This window comes from Felis catus, chromosome A3 (genome assembly GCF_018350175.1).
Source record: "Felis catus isolate Fca126 chromosome A3, F.catus_Fca126_mat1.0, whole genome shotgun sequence".
Taxonomy (NCBI): domain Eukaryota; kingdom Metazoa; phylum Chordata; class Mammalia; order Carnivora; family Felidae; genus Felis; species Felis catus.
In genome coordinates, this window is record NC_058370.1 from 104,017,858 (window position 1) to 104,039,130 (window position 21,273).

Genomic DNA, 21,273 nt, shown 5'->3' on the forward strand with positions numbered 1-21,273 from the left:
GATGACCTCCATTCTAGTTGCGGAAGGGAGGGGCTCAGCTCTCCACTGGATCCTGCTAACACTGGGGTACAGGGTTAAATCATACTGGTGATTTGCTTCATTTTACATCACCTCAAAGGGTCTTGCTGCTGCTGAGTAGAGGTGGAGGCTTAGCTCACCAATGGGCCCTGCTGACATTACCCTGATGTAAAAATCTGACTTCCAGTTGCTTCCACTAGGCAGGGGATAGAATATTAGATCTCTGCCCAGCCCCACCAATAGCAGCAGGTTGGGTAATGGCAGTGCTACCTGCTACCTGCTTCTGCCTACTTCCTTGGATCAGAGGTCAGGTGAAAGATCAGTTCCTGCCAGGCCCTGCTGAAATAGGTGTGTGTGTGTGTGTGTGTGTGTGTGTGTGTGTGCGCGTGTGTGTGTGTGTGTGTGTGTGTGTTCAGTTTTTCTCTTTTGTTTGACTGATGTAGGGAGGGTATTTCTAGAAAGGTGTTTTTTTATTTTTTTGGAGGGGGTTGGGGTTTTTTTTGTTTGTTTGTTTTGGTTTTGGTTTTGGTTTTGGTTTTGGTTTGTTTGATTGTTATGGCTGTTAGGCCACCATCTTCCCTATCCTTTGGCTGGGGAGAACAGGCTCTTCCTGGAGTTTGTGCCTATTAGAGATTCAGGGCATACGTATATGCCCTACCCAGGATTTAGGGGAGACAATAACGAAACCCAGAAAACTTACAGCCGTTGCCTTCCCCCAGTTCCAAGATCTCTAGGCAGCCTGCTTTCTTTCTTCTCCCTTTCAGAATTTTCTTACATTTGTTTGCTGTATTATGTATTAATTATGTATTTATGTATTAATTATGTATTATGTATATGTATATGTATGTATATGTATGTGTGTATATGTATATGTATATTATGTAATATGTATAATTATGTTTTAATTATTAAGAGGGAGAACCTGGGAGGAATAGGGCCATTCCATCTTAGCAGAACCAGAAGTCCCTATTTTTCTTTTTTAAAAACACCAAATTATGATCACATTGTATATATAATTTTATATCATTTTTACTTACCATATCATAAGTTTTTAATTTCTGTAATAAACTCTTTGTAAGTACAATTTTAAAAGCTATATAATTCCCAACTGAGTGGCCAGAAGATGATTTACATAATCATTTTCCTATTGTTGAAAATTTAGATTCCAACATTATTGCTGTAATAAATAATGTACTAATGAAAACGTTTGTGCCTTAACGTTTTTCCGTATTTTAGGATTATTACCTTAGATAGTCCCAGAAGTAGAATCACACACAGCCTAATAGGAACATGGAAGAGTGCCTCTTTTGTTCTCAACAACACTGGGACTTCAATATACTCTTAAACACGAATCAGTCTGATAGAGAAAACAGTATTATAGTATGCCCTAATGTGCATTTCTCTGATCGCCAGTGAGGTTGATCAATTGCCCTCCTTTTGTAAATTGCCTTTTCATGTCTTTGTGCCTGTTCATCTTCTGGGTCTTCATATACTCTTTTGGAATAGCCTTCCCAGTACAAGAACTGACTAATTGTGTCTAAGAAGCTGTTTTCTTAAAGCTAAAAAGATATAGTTCAATGTCAAAGATCAGCTAGGAGAGAAATAATTTCATCCCGCGTTCAACTACTGCAAAGATCAAGCGCTTAACAGGAAAACACCTACCAATTAAATGAAGACATCAGATGAAAATAAAACGTACGAAACACTTCAGATTTCTGGGTAACTCTTAATCTTGAAAGTTACACTGTTTAAGAAGAATAAACATTTCCAAGAGGCACCTAGGTGGCTCAGTCAGTTAAGCATCCAACTCTTTTTCTTTTCTTTTCTTTTCTTTTCTTTTCTTTTCTTTTCTTTTCTTTTCTTTTCTTTTTTAGCTATTTGTGCACAGGGACTTTATTAGCATTTTGAGTAATAATCAGAGGAGTCTTCCAGCCAACAAGTCCTTTCTTGTGTGTCTATTTGCTTATTTTGTTTTTATTTTTTATTTTATTATTATTTTTTAATATGAAATTTATTGTCAAATTGGTTTCCATACAACACCCAATGCAATAAGTCATACAGAGAAAGACAGGTACCATGTTTTCACTCTTATGTGGATCCTGAGAAACTTAACAGAAGACCATAGGGGAGGGGAAGAGGAAAAAACAAAGAGAAGGAGGGAAGCAAACCATAAGAGACTCTTAAAAACTGAGAATAAACTGAGGGTTGATGGGGGGTAGGAGGGACGGGTAAGTGGGTGATGAGCATTGAGGAGGGCACCTGCTGGGAGGAGCACTGACTCTTGATTTTAGCACAGGTTATGATCTCAAGGTTCATGAGATCAAGCCCCATGTCGGGCTCTGTGCTGACTGTGGAGCCTGCTTGGGATTCTCTCTCTCCCTCCAAATCTGCCCCTCCCCCACTAGCACTAACACACTCATGCATGCTCACTCTCTCTCTCTCAAAGTAAATAAATAAACTTTGTTTTTTAATTTTTTTTTAACATTTATTTATTTTTGAGACAGAGAGAGACAGCATGAACGGGGGAGGGGCAGAGAGAGAGGGAGACACAGAATCGGAAGCAGGCTCCAGGCTCTGAGCCATCAGCCCAGAGCCCGACGCGGGGCTCGAACTCACGGACCGCGAGATCGTGACCTGAGCCGAAGTCGGCCGCTTAACCGACTGAGCCACCCAGGCGCCCCAAATAAACTTTTTTTTTTAAAGAAGAATAAACATTTCCTGAATCTTACCTGCAGCATAACAACATTGTCGCCTTCAAAAGTTACAAACACATCTGTGTCACATTTTAGGCCTGAGATTCAGTTTTCCATCATGTAACCCTATTGCAGAAAAAAGAAAAGAAATATATATTAAATGTGCAATCCCATCATCATAAAAGACTAACCTTTTCTTTGAAATTATGCAAAAATACAGAAAATGGAAAAGAATACAGTAACTATAGTTCTCCTGCCCAGAGTAACCATTCTAAGAGTTTTAAGCCATCACACTTGCTTTTGATCTATAAACATTATTTCAGATTTGCCTTCATTATTAGTAAAAACATTTGGACATAGTCATGTCACATTTTTTCCCCCAAAACATTTCAACAAATTGTGCTGATTTTTTTCTACCTCTCTTCCAAATCTTATGAATTCTAATAAATGTCAAGAAATTAGTGATTGTGCCCTAAATATATGCAGGAGAATGATGCCTCCTCCACCCCAACCTTTTTGAAATTAGCAAATGTACCTGATTCTCGGGACACCACACAAAAATCCTAAATTGCCACTCTGCGTGTTAATATCATTAACTACTCTGAGTCATAAATTCACACCCCAGTTTCCAGCTAGTGATTTTTCTTTTTTTCTTTCCTGAAATCCTTATTTAAATGGCAGTAGCCTGCTGCTCATTTTCAAAGTGTTGACAGTAGTTCTGCACACAAACTGGGAGAAGCAGCTGCTCAGGAGAAAGTCGATCGGCCCCAGGCAAAACATAGAGCCGCAAAGTTTGCCTGTGTTTGGCCTCGGGCCCTTCCCCTTCTGAAGGCCCCTGCACGGTATTTCTTCCAGTTCCTTGCTCTCCCCATTAAATCTCTAGAATCTTTCCCACTCTCAAAATCGGCTTCCACAAATCAATCCTGCCTAAGTAAGTTATATCAGAGGTGACTGTCAGGCTACTTCTCCCAGGACTATTTGCATTTAGCACTTCGGCTCTGGCGAGGGAATGACAAGATTCAGCCTCTGCTGAAATTTGCAAGCCGCACGGAGCAGCGCAGAAGGGCGCTCCCGTGGGCAGCCATACACTCCCATCTCAGGGTACCTTGCTTTCTTTCTGAAAATGGCCACTTGAGTCACAGAAGCCAGCACTTCCGGGGGCTTGCTGTCTGCAGAAGTCTGGAGCATCACTCAGTGCTTCCTGACCCGGGAGCCGTCTTCAGATGCCCCTACTTTCCCACACCCCCACCCAGGCCAGCATCACAGCGGTCTACGCAGGCCGAAGTGCACAGTGTAAGCATCTGGAGGACTGCTTAACACTTTACATAAACGTAAACAGGCTGTATTTACGGAGAAATAAATCAATAACATTGCCAACCTCCCCGGCCCCTGCCCCATAACCACAGGGATAAACCCGCCCCACAGGCAGACCACGTAAACTTAGGTGCCCACTGAATGTGACCAGGCTCCGGAATGTTTCCCTGCCGCAAGGCCACAGCTGACTCACGTTCATCATTGTGACACCGCCATTCATCGAGTGCCCGCTACAACTAGGTTCTGGCCTGGGTGCTCTACCCGAATTTCACTTGCTGTTTCACATAATCCTCTTTTTTTTCTCACAACAGCCACGTGAGACATCACCCCATCTCAACAGACGAAGAAAGTGAAGCTTGAGAGCCACGGTGGAATGTTCTTGAATAATCTCCTAAGTTCTGGTGTAGAAAAGATGAACACTACATCTATCACCTCGGTATTGGGAAGAAGTCTTTATACTTAAGAAGCATAGCTGCTAAGTGCTCAAAAGAATGATTCTGAAGAAACAACACATTTTTTCTTTGAGAATTGTGCTCCGGTCTATCCCAGTAGGGGTGCGAGTGTCAAATTCTTCGCCGTTCTCTGACACTTCTGAATCTGTTCACACTCTGCTCCAGGAAGCCAGGCCACAAGGCTGTAAAATGACCTGAGAGATAATCTACTCAAGACGCAGCAGAATCAGCAAGTGAATACTGACAGCCTCTCAGAGAAGGGGCAACAGAGTCCTGAGAACATGAAGATGCTCTATCTTATATATTAGTTCTTCCAACGCAGTATCATTTATTTCTCTTCCGGATGGCGAAACTCAACCTGGAAATCCTCCTCATGTTTGAAACCCGAGTAAAACCGCATCGCTGCTTCTCAATGATTCCAGACTCTCCAAGGCCTGGACAGAGCTGAGGTACAACACAGCCCTCACAGAGCTTGCAGGCAGCTGAAGAAGAAACAGCACAGAGAAAACCCAAAGCCAACTGCGTGCAAGACACGGTTGTGGCCGGCACATCGCTCCCAACCTCCTGAAACTACCAAGGGCATAGTTCTGATCTAATTTCCTTAGACTAGGCCAGAGAGACCTACCCTCATAAAAAATCTAAATCTTTGAAGTATCCGAGGTGACCCGTTGAGAAACTAACAAGGTTCAACAAATTCTAGGCAGCTGCGTTCCGTGTGAACATGCTCTCAAGTTTAAGGAGAGACACGCAATGCAGAGAGGTTACTCAGTGCAGACTTGCAGCCGTCTTCTGGAGGGACTAAATTCTAAACTTGGGACCCTGAATTCTTTGGAGACAAATGATTATAACCACCGTGTGTGTGTGTGTGTGTGTGTGTGTGTGTGTGTGTGATTTTCTAATTAAAAATGAACTTGAGGTTTTTAATAAATTACTAAAAGCAATACATAAGCATTATTTTAAAAAAACCAGAACACAGGAAAACCCAACAGAAAAAAAGATAAAGTCATCTGTAATCTCAGGATGTGGAGATAAAAGGGTGTCTGGGAAAGAAAGCCCCCAAGAAAAAGGCTTGGAATAGGAGCTGAGATTGCGAGGGTAGAGACAAGTGTTAGGAGGAGGAAAGTGGGGCGGGACTGGGGAAACCAGCAGATCAGATCTGGGCAAAGGGAGCCATGGAGTGTTTTGGAGGGAGGGGGAACGTGACTGAGCATGTTACAGTTAGAGAAGGCTGAGGAGTGAGTTGGGTGTGAGGAAAGCCAGAACCAGGTGAGCAAGACAGGAAAGTTAGACTGCTGGATTTGGGGAAGGAGGAAATATGTTAACCTCATAGTCACCTATATAGCACCCATCGGTGGCAAGCTGAGGGGCAGTCCTGGGCTTTGCAGCCTAAGATACTTTCCATGCCGGGTCATAACCTGGCACTTTGTACCTTCATCAGGATTTTTTTTATGTCTATTTATTTTTGAGAGAGAGAGAGAGAGAGAGAGAGAGAGAGAGAGAGAGAGAGAGAGAGAAAGAGACAGAGCACAAGCAGGGGAGGGGCAGAGAGAGAGAGAGAGACAGAATCTGAAGCAGATTCCAGGCTCTGAGCTGTCAGCACAGAGCCCGACGTAGGGCTCAACCCCATGAACCGCATGATCATGACCTGAGCCAAAGTTGGATGCTTAACCCGCTGAGCCACCCAGGCGCCCCTCCAGGTGTCTTTCTAAGCAGAGGATGCTGAGGCACAGACACATAGAGGGAAGACCATGTGAAGACATGTCATCTACAAACCACATGGAGAAGCCTCAGAAGAAACCACCCCTGCCAAGAAAGAGCCTGATGTTGGACTTTCAGCCTCCAGAATAAATTTCTGTTTTTTAAGGCATTCAGTCTGACATACGTGGTCACGGCAGACCAAGCAGACTGAGGCAGTGCAGGGGGCGTGTGCACACACACACAGCAAGAAATCAATGTGAACTGCTTCTCCGACGTCAACATATCCTTTGGAGTCCAAGGAAATCCTTCTCGAAGCCATCATCTCAAGGTACTCGACAGCATGTTGGGAAATGAAATGGTAGTCCCATGAGTTTTCTTTTTTTTCCACACCGGACTCCTAAGTAGGGGCATTTGCTTATACATTTCTGGTGGGGGGAGGCAGATGAGAGAAAGGAGGGAAGTGAGGGAAGAAACAGGTTTCATCTCCAAAAAAGTGAATAATATTTTCCATTAGCTTATTTCACTCTTAATTAAAAAAAGAAATATAGAATAGACAGAGGGAACTCTAAACTCCACGCTCCCAAAGCCAACAGAATCCTCAGGGGGCAATGTAGCCCGGAATCTGGTCTCCATGAAGAGAGAGCACGCTGGGTAGATGTGTTACTCTATCTCTGCCTTCTGGGTTACATCGAGCCTCTTAGCAAGTAATTGTGAATGTCATTAAGGTTGTGTCCCATTTCAGTAAGAGCCCCATGAAACATATTTTATGATTCAAGCTTTGTACACTGCAAGTTTAATATTTTCCTGCTGTTTTTAACATCTCTGAATTTTTTTACTGTATGATTATATTTAATAAATGGATAAGAACAAATTAGAAACAGGCTTTCTTCCCTCCTTTTAAACAAATTGAGGGCAAATCTTGTTAATTTGAAGGAGAAGAAACAGACAGAAATCAATCTTATTTGTAAGAGGAGGGTCAATTGGAAATACAGGATGGACTGTTTCTTAGAGTTGTGTTAATTTATGCCTATGTATCCCCACACCTTGAATGGGGCAGAGCCCGTGTGCAAGGTCAGCTGATGTGTGTGAGATTCAATACAGCCTTTCCTGTGACAGCCGTGGTCTGAGGGGGATCTTCTGACAGCCAGAGTTCAACGCCCAGCAGATGACGGATGTTCCTATGGAGGTGACGACGAGTTGCCCCGCCCTGCCCTGCCCTGTTTGCTTTGAGATGACCCTACAGTGTCAGGGCTTATAAACTGGGGAAATGGAGAGGAGGGAGTTCATTCATAGGTCCTGTCACCAAAGGTATAGTGAGGGTCTCACTTCGCAGGCCCTATGCTACACGCTGCAACCACAGACATGTGTTGCGGGAGAGAGATAGGTGTTGGTCAGGTAGACAAATAAAATAGGCAATTAAACAATCTCTGGTAAGTGCCAGAAAGGAGAAGATCTGGGTTCCATAGGGAAAAAATAACAAGAAAGACCTCTTCTAACCTAGATAGATGCTGAAGACTATTTTCAGAGGGCTTGTTTAACGTGGAAACTGAAAGAAGAGGAGTCAGCCACGCCAGGGATGGAGAAAGCTTGCTCCCGGTGAAAGAACAGCGTGTGCAAACACCCTGAGGCCATGAAGAAGCACAGAATGTTCAGGGACTAGGGAGAAGGCTGAGCTGGAGGTGGTCAGTTGGGGGAGAGTGGCCCAAAGTTAAGGTAGAAGAGGTAGATAGGGGTCAAGTGACTCGGGAGCCGTCAGGAGTTCATTTTAGGTTAGTGTAGGTGCTAAGTCATAAAATAATTTTGAGCTTTGGAGTGAGATAACTTGTGACTTTAAAAGTTGGCTATAGCTGCTGAGTGAACACAGCCTAGAGAGAGAGAGAAGTTGGGCTAGTTGGTGGCATGGATGGGAGACATGGCGGCATGGAGGTGGAGGGAGAAGGGCTCGGAGAGGATTGAGAGTGGGCATGAGAGCAAGGAAGCCTGGGCCACATGAACAGTAGGTGTATGGTGTGGTGTCTACTGAGCTGGAGAACCCTGGGGCAGAAGGATATTTGAGGGAAAGATCAAATTTTCACGTCCGTCGGTGTGAGGTATGAGAGTCTGTGAGCGATGAAAGTTAGATACGAGACTCCGGACATGTGAAAAGGGGTCTGGGATGGAGATGTGAATTAGAAAGCCCTCACCATACAGGTCGTATTTAAAACCTCAGGAGAAGACGGGCTCATCAAGAGTGTGAATACACACAGAAGAGAGGACTCAGGCTCACGTTCTGAAAAATGCCAACATTCAGAGGTCACACAGAAGAACACTGGCAGAGGAGACTAAGAAGACAAAGAAGCCAGAAGAAAGCCAAAGAGTACTGTGTCCTGAAGGCTGAGAATGTGTCCAGGAGGAACAGGCATGCTTTGGCGGGTGAGGACCGAGAAGTGTCCTTTGGATTAAGCCATGGGGAATCAATGGCAGCTGGACTAAAACTGTTTAGGGAGCATGGAGGAGGGGCAGTTAGATTTGTCTCTGGCAATATGGCGGCTAGATATTCTTTTTTTTTTAATTCTCCAGTAGAAATCATAAAATCAGAGCCTGGCACAGGGCACAATCCCACGACCCTGGGATCATGACCGGAGCCAAAATCAGGAGTCAGACACGCAACTGAGCCACCCAGGTGCCCTACTCATAAAATATTTTTAAAAAATCATTTTGAATGCATGGTTAAGCTAATAAAGAGAAATCTTCATAGGCTGGACACAACGAGAGACCATGGACTCCAAGAGGGTACGATGTGTTGAGGCCAGATAAGAGGTTATGTAAAGACCCCTACATATACATAGTCTCCTGGAAAACAACACGTACCATGGGTGAAATAAGAAAACACCACCCCTCACCCAAGAACATAATGAGGAACTTGGCTAGTCTTAGCTCTGGCTGTGGGGGGCGGGGGGGGGGGGGCAGGTGCAGAAAACATCTTTCCTTAGAGTTTTCAACCAGGGCTCTGTGGCCAGAATCCATACTTCCTATGAGGCCCCTCAAAGTCCCAAACAAAGGAGCCAGTTTAAAGTGGGTTGTTGAGATCATCAGGCAGCTGGCAGAGGTAAATATAGATCCTCACTGTCCTGAAAAAACTATCCAGATGAAGTTCCAAATATCACGGGATCAATTAAAAAAAAATCACAAATCACAAGGGGAAATAAAGAATAATCAGAAGAGCTAGACAATAACAGAACCAAACCTGCAGAGGTAGCCCACATGGATATTAGCCTAATATACCTAGAAGTGGATAAAATCAAGAACATAGCGATAACAATGACCTAAAATTTCCAAAATGATCAAGTGACACAAATCCACATATTTAGCAAACTCAAATAACCCCAAATAGTTGTATGGAAACCAATCTGACAACAATTTTCATATATGGAAAAAAAAAAACAATACTTAGGCACATTAAGTCAAATCACAGATCACCAAAAAATAAAATATCTTGAAAGAAGCAGAGATCCCCACCCCCCGCAACAGATTGCCATGAAAAATTAGACAGATATCTGGGGCGCCTGGGTGGCTCAGTCGGTTGAGCGTCCGACTTCAGCTCAGGTCACGATCTCGCGGTCCGTGAGTTCGAGCCCCGCGTCGGGCTCTGGGCTGACGGCTCGGAGCCTGGAGCCTGCTTCCGATTCTGTGTCTCCCTCTCTCTCTGCCCCTCCCCCGTTCATGCTCTGTCTCTCTCTGTCTCAAAAATAAACATTTAAAAAAGTTAAAAAAAAATTAGACAGGTATCTGATTCTTCAGTGACAAGGGAATCCAGAATAATTATAAAAACTTGAAAATACTGAGAGAAAATAGCTGCCGACCGTGAAATCTATACCTAATAGTACTTAATCTTTTAAGGTTGAGCATAAAAGGAAGACATTCAGACAAATAAGACTGAAGTTCACTACCACAGACCCACACTAAATGGTATTCTGAACGCAGGGGTAAGGGCAATGGCTCAAGAGATGCCAGAAGGAATTGTAAGCAAAGACACTGGTAGAAGGCAAAAGTTCTAAAGAAACCGTGGTTCCATAGAATAATAAATACAAAGGCTAGTTGATGGAATTAAAAAACATAGCGCTGAAGTAATGGATACAATAGCACAGAAGTGGGGAACTGGTATTTAGGGAAAGCAATCTAAGCCCTGCGTTGTTGGAAGAAAGATGATAATTAACTTTCAACTTCACATGCTAAATGTGCATAATAAAATTGCCAGATTGGGGGCATCTGGGTGGCTCAGCCAGTTGAGCGTCAAACTCTTGATTTTGACTCGTGTCATGATCTCGCGGTTCATGAGATCAAGTCCCATGTCAGACTGCACTGACAGCAGGGAGCCTTCTTGGGATTCTCTCTCTCCCTCTCTCTCTGCACCTCCCCTGCTCTCTCTCTCTCAAAATAAAGAAATAAACCTTAAAAATTTTTTGATTGCTAGGTTGACCACAAAATGAACATAATTAGAATGAAAACCAGATGAGGGAAGAGTGGAAAAGGGGCAGAAATAATAAATCTGAAAGAAAGTAAGAAGTCCAAACAAGCAGAGATAAGACACAAAAATAGCAAAGAGTAGGATGGAAGAAATGAATTCAAATATATCAGTGATGACAATAAATACTGAGACTAAAAAGATAAAAATGAGGTTGTCAGAGTAAGTTAAATTTAAAAACCAGATAAATGTTATTTATAAGAAACAATACAACACAATAACAGAAAAGTTTAAAGTGAAAGGATATAACAGATAAACACCAACCAAATAGAAGACTCTGTCCTTGTATTACTATTGGGCAAAATACATTTTAAGGCCTTGCTAGAGCTAAAGAGGGTCACTGCAGCAGGACCAAACATTCAATTCAGGCGGAAGCTAGAACAATTCCAAAATTGTAAACATCAAATAACACAACTTGAAACTCATGAGACCAAAACTGGCAGAATTATAAGGAGACACTGACAAATCTACCATGAAAGTGGGAGATTTTAGCCCACTCGGTATCTGATAGGTCAGACACACCAAAACCTCAGTAAGAATAGGGAATATTTGAATAATGCCATTAATAACCTTAATCTATTGGTCACATTTAAAACTGCATCCAATTACTGAATGCACATTCTTTTGAAGCACACATGGAAACTGTCCATGTTTCTAGGCCACAAAGTAGACCATAACAAATTTCAAAAAATCTGTATCTCATTGGCCATTTCCTCTGACTGCAATGGAATTAAGTGGAAAAATCAATATAATAATAATTATTACCATAACAACAAGATAATGAGAACAGTTACTAAAAAGAAGGCAGTATTGCACAGTGGTTGTACTCTATAGCCCAACTGGATGGGTTTAGATCTGCCAATTCAGGAGCTGTGTAATTCTGGGCAAATTGCTTAAACTCTCAGTGCCTCATTCTTCACATATGCAACACTGGGATTGTAAGAGTCCTACTTTGTGGGGTTGTTGTGAGGATTATGTAAAGGTTAGTTATTATTTTTTATTTTTTTTTAATTTTTTTTTTCAACGTTTATTTATTTTTGGGACAGAGAGAGACAGAGCATGAACGGGGGAGGGGCAGAAAGAGAGGGAGACACAGAATCGGAAACAGGCTCCAGGCTCTGAGCCATCAGCCCAGAGCCTGACGCGGGGCTCGAACTCACGGACCGCGAGATCGTGACCTGGCTGAAGTCGGACGCTTAACCGACTGCGCCACCCAGGCGCCCCAGTTATTATTTTTTTAAAAAAACCACTGGATATTAGGAAATCTGAAAACATTCCTGGGTCAAATAAGTCACGATGGAAATTAAAATTTACTTAGAATTGATAAACAGAACTTTTTATTTATCAAATTATGGTTGATCCAGCCAAAGCAGTATGTAAAAAGAAATGGTACAACTTTAAATGTTTATAATAGAAAAGGAGAAACAACAAAAATTAATGAGTAATATCCAAGCTAAGGTACTAGAATAACAGCAGGAAAATAAACACACGAAAAGTAGGAGAAAATAAATAATAAAGATAAAAACCAATTAAATAGAAAAACCAGATACAATCTGGACAGGATCAAGTGAACCAAAAGTTTATTGTTTGAAAAAAAATACAAAAATAGAGCACAAGATAAGGGGATGGGAAAAATAAACAATATCAGGAATGGCAAAGGGAGCATAACTATAGATACAGCGAGGACTGAAAAGATAAAAGGACATTATGAATTTCTGCCAATAAATTTTAAAACTAAGAATAATTGGAAAAATTACTGGAAAGATATAAATGATGAAAACAGACTCAAGAGGAATAGAAAACCTGAGTAGCTATACCACTAAAGAAAGAGAATCAATCATCTTTAAATGTTCCCAGAAAGAAACTATTAACCCTATACAGCTTTACAGGTATTTGCACCAAACATTCCAGGAGCAGATGATTTAATTTTATGTAAACTCTTTGAGCAAATAGAAAAAAAGAAACACTCCTTCCCCAAGTCATTTAATGAAAATGGTATAACTTTGATATCCAAATTGGACAAAGGCAGTGCTAGAAAGGAATAATACTCTTATTATTGCAGATGGAAAAATCCTCAATAAATCTTAGCAGACAGAATCTACAATGTATCACACACACACACACACACACACACACACACACACACACACACGTACACTCACACACACTCATACACACCCCATGACTGTGTTTATATCCCCAAACTCAAGATTTGCTAAACAGTAGAAAATCTACTAATATAAGGGTGCCTGGGTGGCTCAGTCGGTTGAGCGTCCAACTTCGGCTCAGGTCATGATCTTGCAGTCTGTGAGTTCAAGCCCTGCGTTGGGCTCTGTGCTGACAGCTCAGAGCTTGGAGCCTGCTTCGGATTCTGTGTCTCCCTCTCTCTGCCCCTCCCCCGCTCATGCTCTGTCTCTCTCTCTCTCTCTCTCTCTCTCTCTCTGTCAAAAATAAATAAACATTAAAAAAATTTTTTTAAGAAAATCTAAGTTCACTACATTAACAGACTAAAAGGAGGAAAAGGTACAATTATCTCAATAAAATAAATGCACATAATTCCCTAAGAGAAAAATCTATTCATAATTTTAAAACCAGTAGAAAAATAAACATAAGCACACAAAAGCCTCCTCACAACTAAAGATAAAACAGACCTTCCTTGACATAACAAAGAATATTTGCAACTATAAACAACTATATGCTAACAAACTGGACATATAGAAGAAATGGAAAAATTCTTAGAAACATACAAGTTACCAAGACTGAATCAGGAAGAAATCGAAAATCTGAATAGATCAGTTACTAGTAAGGAGACTAAATCAGTAATCAAAAATCTCCCAATAAAGAATAACCTCAGCACAGATGGTTTCATTGATCAATTTTACGAAACATTTGGAGAAGAATTAACACCAATCCTTTTTAAATTCTTCCAAACATATCAAAGAGGAAGGAACCCTCCCAAACTCATTTTATGAGGCCTGTATTATCCTGATACCAAAACTAGAAAAAGCACACTACTAGCAAAGAAGACTGTAGACTAATATCTTGATGAATATGGTATAAAAATTCTCAATAAGATAGAAGCAAACTGAATTCAGCAGCACATGAGGAGAATCACTCACCATGATCAAGTGGGATTTATCCCTGGGATGCAAGGATGGTTCAACATATGCAAATCAATCAGAGTAATACATCACATTAATAGAATAAAGAAAAGAATCATATGATTATCTCATAGATGCAGAAAAATCGCTTGACAAAAGTCAACATTCATTCATGATAAACTCTTTTTTTAGATGTTTATTTATTTTGAGATAGAGAGAGCACAAGCAGGGTAGGGGCAGAGACACAGGGTGAGAGAGAATCCTAAGCAGGCTCCACACTCAGCACAGGGCTTGATGTGGAGCTCAACATGGGGCTCAACGCAGGGCTTGATCTCGACTGTAAGATCACAACCTGAGCCAAAACCAAGAGTTGGACACTTAACCGATTGAGCCACCCAGGTGCCCCCATGATAAAACTCTTAACAAATTAGGCATAGAAGGAACATATCTTAACATAACAAAGGCCATATATGACAAGCCCACAGCTAACATCATACTCAACATATGATGAAAGGATGAAAGCATTTTTTCTAATACCAGGAACAAGACAAAGGTGCCTACTCTCATCACTCCTACTCAACATAGTACTGGAAGTCCTAGATAGAGCAATCAGGCAAGAAAGAGAAATAAAAAGTATCAAAATTGAAAAGAAAGAAGTAAAATACTAATAACCAAATTTCTAAAAAAGCAATAAAAAACCAGTCACATTTACAACAGCATCAAAAACAATAAAATACTTAGGAATAAATTTAACTAATGGGGTAAAAGGTCTCTATGCTGAAAATTATAAGACATTAATGAAAGAAATCAAAGAAGACATATATATATATAAATAAAATAATATCCCATGTTCATGGATTGGAAGAATTAATATTGTTAAAATGTCAATACTACCAAAAGCCATCTATAGATTCAGTGCAATCCCTACTGAGCTTCCAATGGTATTTTTTACAAAAGTAGAAAAAAACACTCTTTTTATATAGAACAACAAAAGACCCCAAATAACCAAAGAAACCCCAAGGAAGAAGGACAAAGCATGAGGTATCACACTTCTTGATTTCAAGCTATACTATAACATTACATTCATCAAAATAGTATGGTTCTAACATAAAAACATACAAATAGATCAATGGAACAAAACTGAGAACCCAGAAATTAACCCAAACATATATAGTCAACTAATGTCTGACAAGGGAGCAAAGAATACTTAATGGAGAAAAGACAGTCTTTCCAATAAATGGTGCTGGGATAATTGGATATTCACATGTAAAGAGTGAAACTGACCCACCATTCTGTAAGAAATTAACTGAAAATAGATTAAAGACTTAAATGTAAGACCAGAGACCATGATACTTCTAGAAGAAAATATAGGAACAAAGCTCCTCGACATGGGTTTTGGTAATGTATTTTTGGATATGATACCAAAGCACAAGCAACAAAATAAAAAATAAATAAGTGAGACTACATCAAACTAAAAAGATTCTGTACCATGAAAAAAACATTAACAAATGAAAAGACAACTTATGGAATGGGAAAAAATATTTGCAAACCGTGTATCTGATAAGGGGCTAATATCTGACATATAAAACATAAAGAGCTCATGTATAACTCAACAGCAAAAAACCCCAACCCAAAACAATAAATAACCCAATCAAAAATGGGCAAAAGACTCGAATAGACATTTCACCAATGAAGATATAAAAAGACCAACAAGTACATGAAAAGATGCTCAACATCACTAGTCATTAGAGAAATGTGAGTTGAAATTACAATGAAACATCACCTCATGCCAGTTAAAATGGCCGTCATCAAAAAGAAACAACAAATGCTGGTGTGAATGGAGAGAAAAGGGGACCCTGTGCCCTGATGGTCGGATTATCTGGAAAACAGTATGGAAGATCCTCAAAAAATTAAAAATAAAACTACCAATTCCACTTCTGGGAATATATTCAAAGGTAATGAAAACACTAACTCAAAAAGATATCTGCATCCTCAGGTGTGTAGCATTATTTACTGCTGCTTTACATTTACATTATAGTCAAAGTAAGAAAACAAGATAAGCATCAGTGGATGGATGAATGGATAAAGAAGCTGTGGTACACACACACACAGACACACACACAGACACACACACACACACACACAGGAATATTATTCAGCCATAAAAAAAAACAAGGAAACCCTACCATTTGCAGCAACATGAATGGACCCTGAAGGCGTTATGCTAAGTGAAATAAGTCAGACAAAGACTAATACTGTGTGATCTCATTGATATGTGGAATATTAAAAAAAAAAAAAAAAAAAACCTCACAGAAAAAGAGGCAAAACTTGTGGTTAGCAGAGGCAGGGAGGAAGGAGGAATTCCTGGAGAAAGGTTGTCAAAGGTTCAAACTTCCAGTTATAAAATAAATTAGTACTAGGGATGTGATATAAAACATGATGACTATAGCTAACGCTGTTATTTGATATATAGGAAAGAACGTAATTAAGAGTGTAAAATCCTAAGAGTTCTCATCACAAGGAGAAATTTCTTTCCCTGTATTATTTTCTTCTTTCTTTACTTTTTATTTCATCTATATGAGAAGATGAATGTTAGCTGAACCTACTATGGTAATCATTTCATAATGTACGCAAATCGAACTATCATGCTGTATGCCTCAAACTTATACAGTGATATATGTCAATTATTTCTCAATGAAACTGGGGGAAAAAGAATATTTGTAACATACCCATACCAAATAACATCCTTAATGGGGAAATAGTAAACACATGCCTTTTAAAGTCAAGAATAAAATTCATGTGCCTGTTATCAATCACTTGTTTTAACTATTGCGCAGGAGGTCCTTGCCACTTTCATAATATGACAAAAAAATAAATGTAAATAATTGTAAAGGAAGAAACAAGCTATCGTTTTCCACTGATGATATGATTATGTACATAGGAAATGCAAAAAAACTGCAAACAGATTATTACTATTACAATTATTGTGACAGTACAACAAGGTTGCTGGATATAAGATCAACATACAAAGTTGAGCTCCATATCTATACACCAGCCTGAAAGGATTAGTGAGACAGTCTCTTAAAAGCTATCATATATACTTTAATAGATTTCTGCTCAGCTATTCTCTGAGAGCTGTCTCACCACCTATACAATCAAAGCATCAGTAGCCATGTTCACAATATGTGGCCCCATTCTCTAACCAAAAGCAACTGGGTTGGGAAGTACTGCAACTCAAATTGAGCCAGGAATTCAGTGCTAGATCTTCGAGACACCATCTTGGAGTACAGCTGGAATGGAGATGCTATAAACTTCATGGCCAAAGATCAGTCACAAATGCAGAGGAACAAGGAGAATGAGCAGACACTCAGCAAAGGCTGAGACTATGGGCATGAGAGAATGAGAGACCAAGAGCAGAGCTGCCTCCACTCCAGACCCCCTTCCCAGTCCCTGGTCCTTGGGAGACCTGGATTCCAGAACACATCTCTGTCTCACATTCTCGTTCTCACTCTCTTTCTCTCTCTCTTTCTCTCTCTCTATCTGTATTCTCCTTTCCTGATTGAGCAAGTCTGTAATGAGTCTCCCTAACTTGCATCCAAAAGAATTTTAACTAAGATGATTACAAATTCAGAAGTCAACTTGTGAAACTTCATTCCCCAGCCCTTCATTTTCTTGATGTGATGAGTGAATCTTTGTGGTGAGTTATGAACCATCTCAAGGGAGGCTAAAATAAGAATACAGTAGATTCAAAATTTGGCAAATTGGCCTAGGATGGACGCCAGCTTTATCCATTATCCTCTCATATGTCTGAATGCTATCCATTTCATACAAAATTTATAATCGCCTTCTTTATGCCCTTAAGAAGTTTGGGCTGAGCTCTTCAAAGGAATGTTGCCAATAAAATGGATTGTCTTTGGGTCATTTTAGTAATCTCTCTTTTCTTTATCAATGACGAGGGTCAGTTTTACTGCCTGCTACTCTCCCACTCTAATTTACCTGACAAGATAAGACCTACTAACATAAGACACTCACAGATATGACATGTGGATTTTCTCACTGGGAGATTATTTTTTCCAATGACCACAGGTTGACAGCAAAACACAGAGGTTTTTAAAATAGTGGGTTATGTTAAATGAAGGTTAAGCATAGAACATTGATTAAAATGGCACTCAGGCACCAGAAACAAAGTTATCATCCTCCCAAGGTCCTGAATTAGGAGTGAGAGCCTTGGATTTGGGAGACCTGAATCAGAACCCGCCTCCATCTTCTACTAGATCTGGAGCAATAGCATCTCACCTCTGGTCTTAGTTCTTCAATCCATGGGAGAACCATAAGGATAATAATTCTTGCTCATAGGACTGTTGGAGGATTAAAGGTGGCGACATGTATACAGGCTCTGGCACCTTACCTAGCGGGGACCCAGAGGATGTTAGGGAGTCAAAAACAGAAAACTTTTCTGAAAAACAACCACAACAAAAAAGAACTCATTCCTCTAATCTTGGAGCAAGGGTCTTTCAAAGTTGAGAAACAATTTATCATCATAAAGCATTTTTATTGTGCTGTCTTTCTAAATCCCTACAATCAAACAGGTTGTTGTCTGCATAATGACCAGAAAGTGAGAGCAGAAATGAGGAGGAACCTAGGATTTTAATCCAGAGGCCCAAAATGTTGAGATTCTTCTTCAAGGCCCTAACTCTGTCCAGAGAAAGGATTCTCTGATCAATGAAATGTAAAGGGACTAAGTCGATCAGAGACCTACCGGTGTTCTAGAAAATTGGGTTGGGGCTGAGCAAAGAGTCTGACTGAAGAAGCTGTCGTAGTAGCACAGAGAGGGCCCTTCTACTGCGATCAGCATTTGGATCCTAGCCAGTCCCTCCTCAGGAGGTCTGCCAGATCCTTGCACCATTTCTGAGTGAGGGCCATGCATGAACCCCTTTCACTCTGTTACCCAGTCACTTGGCACTGGGGTGAAGCCCAACTCACCCCTACCCTGCCCACACATGCAATCCTAGCCAGCTGGACCCATGACCTCCATGCCTAGAATCCTCCACAAGCACTGCTAGTGCCACGTGGCCCAGGCACCAGCCAGGACTTTTCTTGGCTCTGTTTCTTCTTAAGATATCGGATGGGGAGTAAAATGGTCTCTGCCATATTAGATCCAAGCCAGGCTGACCTACTTATCTGTTTGGAGCAATACACGTCCAGGGGATTACTATGAAAAGCTGAGCAGTTAAAGAACACCATCTATTTTGTTCCAGGGAATAGTAAATCTGCCGCATCGAGGACAGAGAGGGGACCCTCAGACAGCTATGTTCCTTGCACCAGCCTGCCTGCCTGCACAGAGCCCACTCTGCCTGAAGGACTTCATATTCCACAAGAGTTCCGACTCCTCCTTGGGCCTAAAGTGGGCCTACTCCACTCTTGTATTTTTGAGTCTGGTTTTTCTAGTTCTTCGGGCTCTTCTTTGGTCAGCAGCACTCTTAGCTGCTTGCATTCAGATACCCTCTCTCCTTACTACTCTGCAGCACCCCCAGGAAATCAGGAACCATGTGTGAGAGTCAACAGGCATGACCAGGCTCCAGAGAAGCTGGCCAGGCTCCTTCGGGAACGAGTAAGGGCTTGAGCTTCAGCACATGGACTTCATGTCCTCTCTTTGGGATTCCCAGAGTTCTGTTTTGCTTATTTCAGGCCTTGGCTCTGTTCCAAGAAATGGTCAATGCCAGATAAATGAGGTGGTGTTGAATCTCCCTGAGGAATTAGTCTTGGGATTAAGTCTACTAAATAACCGAGGGGCTCCACATCACATCACTTTTTTTTTTTTAATTTACAAACACTTGTAATTGTTTTAGTGTTCTCTTATGCAATCTTTAAAATATAACGATTCAGTCATTGCCCAGCTGGATGACATCTCCAAACAGCAAACAGCAGCTCTGTGTCTAACATGAAAGGAATGGTCAATGCATGTCTGCTGATAACCTTAGCATCACGCTGGGTCATAGATCTCTTCTGAGACTTTCCCCTGCTCCAATTTTGTACAGATATTTCTTTATTCTGCTTCAGCCAGTTCTGCTCTTTCATGCGGGATTCTGAAACACACTGAGGAAGAAATAGAGCAGCCAGGGGCTGAGATGGGAAGGCTCTCACAAAGGGGCCCTGATGGAGGGGGTGGCATCTTCCACTGTTGATATCAAGGGGACCACACAGAGAGCACAGCCCCTGGTCATGGGCATCCAGGTACAGGTAACAATCAAGGGCCAAAGGACATTGTAGCAGGTCCCTGTGAAGAATGTGGCTGTGTAGGGCCAAGGTCAACAGCCAGGGCTCCTGTTAAGTTCTACTCCAGTGGAAGAAACAGCAGGAACTATGCAGTTTCTAGGCCCCACACCTGTTTTTGCAGACCCTGATGATTTGGAGTCAGATCTGCTGAGGATGTGACGTGCTTCTACTCTCCAAGGCTGCATCCTGAGGAGCCCTAACCAGGCAGTTCCCACGTGTGTCTAATGGGTCATGGTGGGGGGACGGTGAGAGAACTGGGATTCACATCCATCCAGGAAAAAAAAAGCAGAGGAGATTCTAGTATTTCCTGAGTGCCTATCAGGTGCTAGGCTTCAAGAGGTGAGGAAACTGAGGCTCCAAGTGGTAAGATCGAAGGTCACAGAGCCCTGACCAAAAGGTCCCACCCCTTCTGTGATGAGTGCTCCCCTCACCACCTCTCATACTGCCCCTCTTCATGATGCAGCCTCCTAAAAAGGTTCTGCAATCCAGGGTTCTGCTTCGCTATTCCTCTCTCAGACAACGGTAGGAAATTCAATCTGAGTTTGCTTGGATATGGAGAAAAGAGACAATGCGTAAGGATAGTCGAATAGCAACAATCCTAAGAACTTGGTTGACCCTGTCAATCCTTAAAGAAAGAAGGTGGAAGCAAAGAGAAGCAGGTGAGGCCTGAGTCATGTGACTAACCAGAGCCCACAGAATTTGATTGTCGGTGTTCCCACACGGGCAGGTGAAGGGTTTTCATCATGTCCAAATGAGGCCAGTTGGATTCTCCACTTACATATGGAGATTAAAAGCCAAAATGCAGAACACGTGTGAGCACAAAGCCCTGGCCGTTGGGAATGGTGCCCGGCTGCACGCCAGGAGTGGGCTTTGCTTTCCCAGCTCCTGTTCCAGCCCCTCCCTGACTTACCAAAGAGGTTTGGGGTGAGTAATTTAACCACATCCCGCCTCACCTCCCCCAGCCCTGTAACAGGGGGCAAGGGCAGAGAGTCACCTCAGAGGGTCTGATAGGAAGAGGGTCTGGTCCTGCCAACCAACCTCCCCCATGATGGGAGGATCCGGTTTAATGCTAACTTCTGGGCAGTTCAGCAAGAGTCGTCTATAGGCTCAGGAAGGGGAGAGACCTGTCCAAGGTCACATAGCTGCGAAGTGGCATGCTAGATTCAAACTGTGCTCATCCCATTAACGTGAGCCCAGCTATCTTCTGGAGCATGGGG

General features: G+C 41.6%; 1 protein-coding gene across 1 annotated transcript in view; it reads right to left on the reverse strand.

Annotated features, from left to right (window-relative positions):
* Nucleotides 1-21,273, reverse strand: part of ACOXL (acyl-CoA oxidase like) — a 375,298-nt gene that overhangs the window by 144,863 nt on the left and 209,162 nt on the right. Inside the window, 1 exon segment of the mRNA XM_045054588.1 lies at nt 2,748-2,837. Coding sequence (XP_044910523.1) covers nt 2,748-2,837 — 90 coding nt within the window.